The 8694-nt window shown below is 39.5% G+C and overlaps 1 protein-coding gene across 1 annotated transcript; it reads left to right on the forward strand.

Annotated features, from left to right (window-relative positions):
* The first annotated feature begins 6226 nt into the window (after nt 1-6226).
* LOC109238573 (dormancy-associated protein homolog 3-like) lies at nt 6227-8490 on the forward strand. Its single transcript, XM_019405059.1, has 3 exons — nt 6227-6503; nt 6931-7068; nt 8127-8490. Exons 1-3 carry the CDS (start codon nt 6389-6391, stop codon nt 8234-8236), a joined length of 363 nt encoding a protein of 120 aa, XP_019260604.1. The 5' UTR covers nt 6227-6388; the 3' UTR covers nt 8237-8490.
* Nucleotides 8491-8694: the final 204 nt, after the last annotated feature.

Below are 8694 nucleotides of genomic sequence, written 5' to 3' on the forward strand. Positions count from 1 at the left end.
GGATTTCTCTTTTTGTTTCGAATTTAAAAATGTCAATTTCTCCACGATTTTGATAAAACATGTCAAATTGAAAATCATGTAGTCTTGGTGCGTTGTTTCCTGGGAATAGATTAATTTCAAAATGTGTGTTGCCTCATGCCATCGTAGGGGCTCGGCCTCGAGCCACTGTTTTTTTTGTTTGACATGTTTCCGAGCTGGGCTTGCTTAAGGCCTCCGTTTGAGCTTCAATGACTGTGTATATATGCATCTGCAAAGGGTTTTGGGCCTATTGAACCCAAGCGTGGGAAGTGATTGAAATTGGGCCTTAGCAGCCCTTCAATTTATTGTTTTTCCGAATATGTAGCAGCTTTGAGTTCTTGTTAATAGATAGAGGCCTCACGTTTATTCTTGGCTAATTAGATTCTCTCGACATTTTGAGGTGTGTCATTCAAACCAATAACAATTATGGCCTTCCTGAATTAGTATAGAAGCCTTAAATTAGAATAAATTGAGGTGCGCCGCGCCAAAATAAAATGACAATTGCGTGGCCCTAATTTTAATTAGTTTTAAATTAACCTTAGAATTCGAGGCGTGCCATTAGAAAATTTCCATGGCCCTCCAAAGTTAACAACGCGTAATTTGCTTTAGGCGCGTTATTTTAATAAATATTACCTCCCTAAACTCGGGTGTGCATTTCATGTGACCCAACTCTAAATCTCACAACGTTGAATAAAATGTGTTTCGGATTGCGGGTGCATTTCATGTGGCGCGATCCAACGACATGTTTTAGACGACGTTCAATCTTCTTTAAAAATGGAAAAAAGCGGTTATAAGTTAAAATTTGCACATAGGTTCAAAGTGTTCTAAAATCAGATAATTAAGCCGAATATAACAGTTGAGCGACCGTGCTAGAACCACGGAACTCGGGAATGCCTAACACCTTCTCCCGGGTTAACAGAATTCCTTACTCGGATTTCTGGTTCGCGGACTGTTAAACAGAGTCATCCTTTTTCTCGATTCGGGATTTTAAACCGGTGACTTGGGACACCATAAATCTCTCAAGTGGCAACTCTGAATTCTTTAAATAAATAATTCCGTTCCGATTGTCCTTTAATTGGAAAAACTCCCTTTCTTATACCCCTTCCGGGGGTGTAGTGAAAAAGGAGGTGTGACAGCATCCTCTTCTATTTAATCTGGTGGAACTTTGGATCTAAACTCAGCTTGTAAGTGGTTATCTCCGGTGGGATCCCTGCCATATCAAGGTGGGACCAAGCGAAACGATCTATGTTAGCTATAAGGAATTTAATGAGTTTTTTCCTGAGCTCGGAAGTTAATCTCGTGCCTAGGTATACCTTCTGATCGGGTAAGTGTTTGATAAATTTGACTTTCTCTAGATCCTCGACCGTTGATTTGGTGGCATCGGAATCATCAGGGGCGATGAACAACTTAGGGACTCTGTAATCGTCATCCTCGCCTGCTCCTTTCTTCTCTAATTCGGTCGGAACCTGTATCTGTGATTGCTATTTGGTTTCTTCCCTCCTAACCGGCTCCGTGTTCTTTGATGTCAAAAGTGCGGATGTCGGGATCACTTCATCGACTGCGAACATCTCTTATGTGGTCGGCTGCTCCCGTAGACCGTCTTCATTCCTCCCGGTGTGAGGAACTTCAATGCCCGGTGCAGTGTCGAGGGTATTACCCTCATGTTGTGAACCCAAAGCCTTCTGAATAAGGCGTTATACCTCTACCCCCCTCAATCACGTAGAATTTAGTATCCTAAATTGTCCGGTGGTATTTACTGACAAGATTATTTCTCCTTTAGTAGTTTCGCATGCCATGTTGTATCCACCATTTAAAACCCGGACTACTGCACTATTTGGTCTTGTAGACCTAACTGTTCTACGACCCTCGATTAGATGATGTTTCCAAGCTACCTGGAGGCGTCCTCATCATTGAACGAAATGGTTCCCTCTGGGATATAGTCTCGGGTTCATTTCTCCCTTGTGATGGACACCTTAGTGTACTTTAGCATTGGCCCTTGGGGGACATCGACGCCTCCAATGATCATGTTGATGAAGTTCTGAGGTTCTTCTTGTTCGGTCTGTTTGCTGGAGTCCCTGTTCCTGAAGTGATTTTTGGCTCGGTCACTCAGAAATTCCCGAAGATGCCCGTTATTGAATAACTGGGCCACTCTTTTGTTTCTCGCAAGGTTACTCCCAGATTTGTTGCCCCTTCGATCTCCACTATACGGTTGATTCTGGTCTCTGTCCGGTCTTGGTTCATGATCGATGACTCTCTTAGACCTGTCATTAGTTCTGATGGGATAAACGGACTCGGTGGGTACTCTATCAAATTCTATTTCAATTGTTGCAATGCTAAGGAGTTTTGGGGGTTGAGTCCTTGAGTAAACGAATTCCTTCAGCAATCGGAGGCAGGTCCATCCGCTCAATTTGAAACCTTGATACGAATTCCTTGAGCATTTCGTTGTCTCTTTGCTTTACTCTGAAAATATCCAATTTTCTATTCTCGACCATGATGGCCCCAGCGTGTGCTTTTACTAAGGCATCTGCAAGCATAGCAAACAAATCAATAAAATTTAGGGGTAAGTTGTGATACCATATCATTGCTCCCTTTGATAGGGTTTCTCCGAACTTTTTTAACAGAACCGACTCGATCTCGTCACCTTCCAAGTCGTTTCCCTTTATGGCATACGTGTAGGAAGTCACATGCCCATTTGGATCTGTAGTCCCATTATACTTCGGAATATTGGGTATATAAAACTTCTTCGGGATTAGCTTCGGCACCGCGCTTGGAGGGAAAGGCTCTTGGACAAAATTTCTTGGAGTCCGGGCCTTTCAATATTGAGCGCGCTCCTAGGATTTGATCAACTCTGGATTATATGTCTCCACTTTTTTATCGTTGGCCTCAATTTTCTTCTCCCCCGATTCCACCCACTTTGTCAGTTCCTCAAGCATTTTTATTATTTCGAGGTTGGTCCCGAGCTCAGCTTCACTAGCCTTTCTGTAAACTACTCATTTCATAAGATTTTTTCCCGGGATGGTTAGGGCTCAATTCAGCCGGGTGCGCGGCCTTGATTCTGCAGTTGTGCTGTCGCCGTCTGTTGGGCATGTAACATTTCGAAGATCACCCACAGATTGATACTGTCGCCTTCACCTTCGGGCGTACCTCGAGTCTTTGGTCGGGCTCCTCCTCGAACGTTGTTCTCAGGGTCGGTCGGCAGGTTAGCGTCGACGACCACTTGCAAGTTGGCATCGATTGGGTCTACAACTGGGACTCTGTAGGATCAGTAAGAGGCACCTCGTTGCTAGGTGATATTTTGTTGATTTCGCTATGATTGCCAGACTCAGCATCAACGTTGAAGTGAGCGGATTGGGAGTTTGACATTCTTAGGTAGATATGGAATTAAAATCTCAAAGAACAAGTGTAAAATATAGTGTGTTATGGAAATTTATATCAAACTGCCGCTTTTATCCTTAGCCCCACGGTGGGTGCCGAACTGTTTACCCATAAAAATGGATAACAATTGAACTTATATGCAGTTTCAAGGATATGTGGATTAATTCAATGCAAGTGATTTATTACGTTAGATAAGCAAAAATAAAAAATACGATAAACAACCACACCAGTAGTGATATTGTATGCGGGCTCGGTTAAAAGCTTAACAAATAGCCTGCCTTCGGCACAGAGCTAACACTTATGAAGAATTTATGAACATAAGAACTTTGAATAACTTTTAGAAACAGATAAAATAGACGTATATATCCTTGGTCTGCGTGTTATAAAAAGTGTCCATTGAATAATAAAATTCCCCTTTATATAGTAGGGGAGTTTTACCCTAAGTACAATTTTAAGAAAGGTAAAGATCTTCCTTTTCGCTAATCACTGATCAACTGCTGATACAGGCCGAGATTCGCGCCATGATATCTGGTTGGGCTCAGATATCACGGCCCTTTGTTAATCGTGTGCGGGCGTTTGACAATGCTTTCCGAGGTCTCGTTATTCGAATCGGGTCCGGGGGCATGGTCTCGATGGCTTTTGTTTGGGCCTTCATACGGGAGGTTCCTAGCTTTGATTTTGATTCTTTATAGTTATGTCCTCGCTTCGTTTTCCCCACCAAGAAATCGGAGTGTTCATTAGCCTCGATTTTACCCGTATACACTTTTGTTTCTTATTTCTCACATATATTATCCGTTGCTCTATCACTTTCATTTTAAATATCTGAGGAGCATTTGTTAAAAATAATTTTGTGTTATACTAGCATTTCTTTCTTCTTCTTCTTCTTCTTTTTTTTAATTTTTAGTACAAATATTTATATTCTAAACTCATATATATTCTTTTGTTATTTAAAAAAATAGAACAAAATCATAAGTTTCATTATGTTCACACGAGCGGAAAGATACCTAGTATTACTTTTTGCATATTAATTATTAATTTATAATTATCAAACACACACATTTATATATAACTCTATATATCTTATATACACATATATTTGTCACACATTATTCCGGTTGAGATGGGGCTGCATCAGGGATCAACTCTTAGCCCCTTTCTTTTCCCTTAGCAATGGACGCATTAACGCAACACATGCAAGGGGGGTGCCTTGGTGCATGCTATTTGCAGATGAGACGCGCGGTAGTGTCAACGAGAGGCTAGAGGTCTTGAGACATACCTTGGAGTCTAAGGGTTTCAAGTTGAGCACGACCAAGATAGAATAGTTAGAGTATAAGTTCAGCGGTGCTACCCAAGAAGCAAACGGGGATGTGAGGCTCGATTCGCAAGTCATCCCCAGGAGAGAGAGTTTCAGGTATTTGGGGTCTATAATTCATAATGATGGGGAGATTGATGAGGATGTCACACATCGTATCGCGGCAGGGTAGATGAAGTGGAGGCTCTCTTCTATTGTCTTGTGCAATAAGAATGTTCCGTTAAGACTTAAGCATAAGTTCTACAAGGTAGTGGTTAGACTGACTATGTTGTATGGGGCAGAGTGTTGGCTAGTCAAGAACTCCCACATCTAGCAGATGGAAGTAGCTGAAATGAGGATGTTGAGATGAATATGTGGGCATACTATGTTAGATAGAATAAGTAATGAAGTTATTCGGGACTAGGTGGGAGTGGCCCTTGTGGAGGAAAAGATGCGAGAGGCAAGACTGAGATGGTTCGGGCATGTTAAGAGAAGAAGCACAGATTCCCTAGTCAGGAGGTGTAAGAGGTTGGCCTTAATGTGTAATAGGGAGGGTAGAGGTAAGCAAAAGAAGTCTTGGGGAGAGATTATCAGGCGGGACATGGTGTAGCTTGAGCTAACCGAGGATATGAGGGTGTGGAGGTTGAGGATTTGGGTAGAAGGTTGGTAGGTAGTCGTGCGTTTCCCTTTGTCTTCAGTAGTTCGTTAGTGTTAGAATGGTATCCTTTTATCCCGAGTTTGCTATTTTCGCATATTTTGATCTGTTATTACTTGTCACTAGTACTTCCTTAGTTTGCTATCAGTGCTCCTTCATATTCTCTATTGCTATCAGACCTTGGATTTAGTTTCTCTAAATATATTGTCTTGCCATTACGTGCTATAGGCACTTCTTTCATATTCTTATTGCTATCTTCAATTTATTTTCCAAATATATTGTCTTGCTATGAATTGCTATCAGCGCTTCTTCCATCTTCTTTAGCGGATGATCTATCGGAAACTGTCCCTCTGCCCTCCCAAGGTAGGGGTAAGGCTGCGTACATCCTACCCTCCCCAGACCCCACTTGTGAGATTTCACTAGGCTATTGTCATTGTATATTTGTCACACATTAAAGTTTATTTAATCATTCATTTACAAATGTTTATTTAATTTTATTAGTATTAATTTAATTTAATCAAAGAATGCCTATTATGTGGTATTACACTTATGACCAAACGTGATACGTGAAATTAGCTTATAATTATGTTATGGCAAAACAAACAAATTTATGTAATTACTACATCTAATAGTCTGCTTAGTAAAACTTATAAAATCAGAAACCAAACAGACTATAAATAACATAATCTTCAAGAAAAAGATCAAGGGTATACACGATATCCTCTCGAAAAGTACCGGTCACGTGACACACTCGATCAACTCTATCCGAAGTAGCCAAACGGCGAAATGTTAAAAGATCAAAGAAAAACCAACTCCGTCCTTGTCACGTCGATCTTATCCCATTGCGCTAATAGATCCATCGTCCATCTCATCTCAGATCTAGATCAACGATACAGAATCAATCTCATCCCACAAAGGTTGTTCGATATTTCACGCTAAATCCCTCAATAAATAAGAGACCTTTCCGTAGCGTCCTTACACCTCACTCACTCAGTCTAAGCATACGGTTTTCCCATACTTTAACCTGCGCCTATTCGCTAACATACGCCATGAGCATACTTGACAAGCTTTGGGACGACACCGTCGCCGGTCCCCGTCCCGATAGTGGCCTTGGCAAACTCCGAAAGTCCTCTACCTATAACTTGGGCTCAAGTTCCGGCAAGGGTACGCCTTTGTTGCTATCTTCCGCCGGTTCATCCATTAACAATACATCACGAATTAACAACTGCTATATATAACACGTATTACAAAAACTAGTTTAATTAGATTGTCCCGCATTATTACGAATTTCTTAATGTTTACGTTTTAATAATTAAGTACCTGTTATGGTCATATTTATATCAGCGGTATATGCTGATGATTAACTTTTGGTTAATCTATAGTTTATCTTTTTGTTGATAAAGTCCTTCGATCGTATGAGTAATTTTTCCCATTAAGATAACATTTAATTGGACGATGTCACTATATATTGTCTCAATTTGAAAATTGAAACAGTAACTTTAGACCACTTAGATGATATTTTAAAAAAAAAGACTCCTTTTCAGTACGTTTTATTTTTGGATCATATAATCTAATGAATTTTGAGTTGCAGAATCAGAAGTTAGTCAAGAGGCGACTAGGGTGACAAAACGTATAATGATAGTAAAGCCTCCAGGATATGTGAGTAAAGACTCTCCTCCAGTTTCGCCAGCCAGTGCCGGTTCCACTCCTCCGGTATCTCCCTTTGCTGGTATGCCTTAATTTCAGCTTGTTGTTTCAGTGTTTGTTTATAGCGGGCGAAGATATTACAATGTAGTAGTTCAGTAGTAGTCTCTGTTCCAATTTATGTGAATCTGTTTGTCTAGGCAGGTAGTTTAAGAAAAAAATAAAGATTTTTTTAATTTGTGGTCCTAAAAAAGTAAAAAAGAATCGAGATTATTTATGTAGTTATAAAAGCTTCTCATTGAGGTGTAAAATTGGAAGTTTAACTTAAATTATTTTTAAATTTAGAAAGATGTACTCCCTTCGTTCCAGTTTATGTGAACCTATTTCCTTTTTGGTCCGTTGCAAAAAGAGACCCCTTTCTAAATTTGGAAACAATTTAGCTTGAACTTACAATTCTACCCTTGATGAGAAATTTTTATAACCACACAAATAATCTGAACTCCTTTTTAACTTGTTTAGAACCGTAAATTTTAAAAGTCTTTCATTTTTTTCTTAATTTTCGTGTTCAGTCAAACAGATTCAAATAACTTGGAACGGAATGAGAAATTCTTTTTGGAACGGATAAAAAGGAAATAAGTTTAGATGTCTTTTGTTCACCGAGAATATCCTCCAATAAAGGCGGACTATCACAGCTCTAGAGGAATAGAATCTTTGCGTACTATCATTGGGTTAGTTTTGTAAATTCAGCTTTGGGAGGGAGAATCTGTGAAGATGGTAGGAGGCCAATTATGTAATTTAATAAATAATGTCAAAATTTCTAACGGATAATGTAATGTATAGGTGGATACAATTTATAAGGTGATATTTTTGTGTAGATCCACTAGCTAGAGTTTAAAAACATTTGGCCACGAGTACAGTACACGTATTGGTTAGTCCGTAATGGATCAACCCTTCATGTGCTAGTGGTTTGGACTAGCGCCTTTAGTTTGAACATAACGGCCTAAAATGTCCTTAGTGAAACTCAAATTAGTTGGACGAAATTATTAATTAATGTCTGTTGGGTGTAATGTACAACAATTTGTTAAAATATAGGGATCGGACTGAATATATATTTGGTGTTTTATTTATAAATATGTACTGCAGGTGCGGGAGGAAAGGAGGCATTTCGATTCCGCAGGCGATCAGGGTCATTTGCATACGAGAATGCTAGTGGGATTGGACCCAGAAGCCCTCCTCCTCCTTACGACATGTGAGATATGAATCGAGGCTCAACATGCATGTTCCAGCTGCTTTACTCTATGTTCTGTGTCCGACTTGTCGTTGCTATGTTTTTGTAAATATAGTTAGTTTTTTTATGCAGCAGAGGTGTGGTGGTTGGGTTGAGTATTAGTTCTAAGTTACTATGTAGTTCCTCTGTTCTCAACGATTCCCTTTTGTAACCGGCGTTTAACAAAAAACATATCTTTCAGTCAAAATTTAATTTAGAAGAAAATGGGTTACTCGTAATCAAGTTTAACTTCACTGTCTCAAAGATATCGAAGGAAAATAACAAGAATAGCTAAGGAAATAATTGATTGCAAAATTGAAGCAAAGAATTTCGAGAAAGCAAAAAGTAAAGTTTGTATCTCAATATTGTCCCAGATGTCCTTACAAATAAAATTCTGTGCGTTTATATAGGAATGTATAATAGTAACGTTTTATTTCTCATAAT

The sequence above is a fragment of the Nicotiana attenuata genome, unplaced genomic scaffold (genome assembly GCF_001879085.1).
Source record: "Nicotiana attenuata strain UT unplaced genomic scaffold, NIATTr2, whole genome shotgun sequence".
Taxonomy (NCBI): Eukaryota; Viridiplantae; Streptophyta; class Magnoliopsida; order Solanales; family Solanaceae; genus Nicotiana; species Nicotiana attenuata.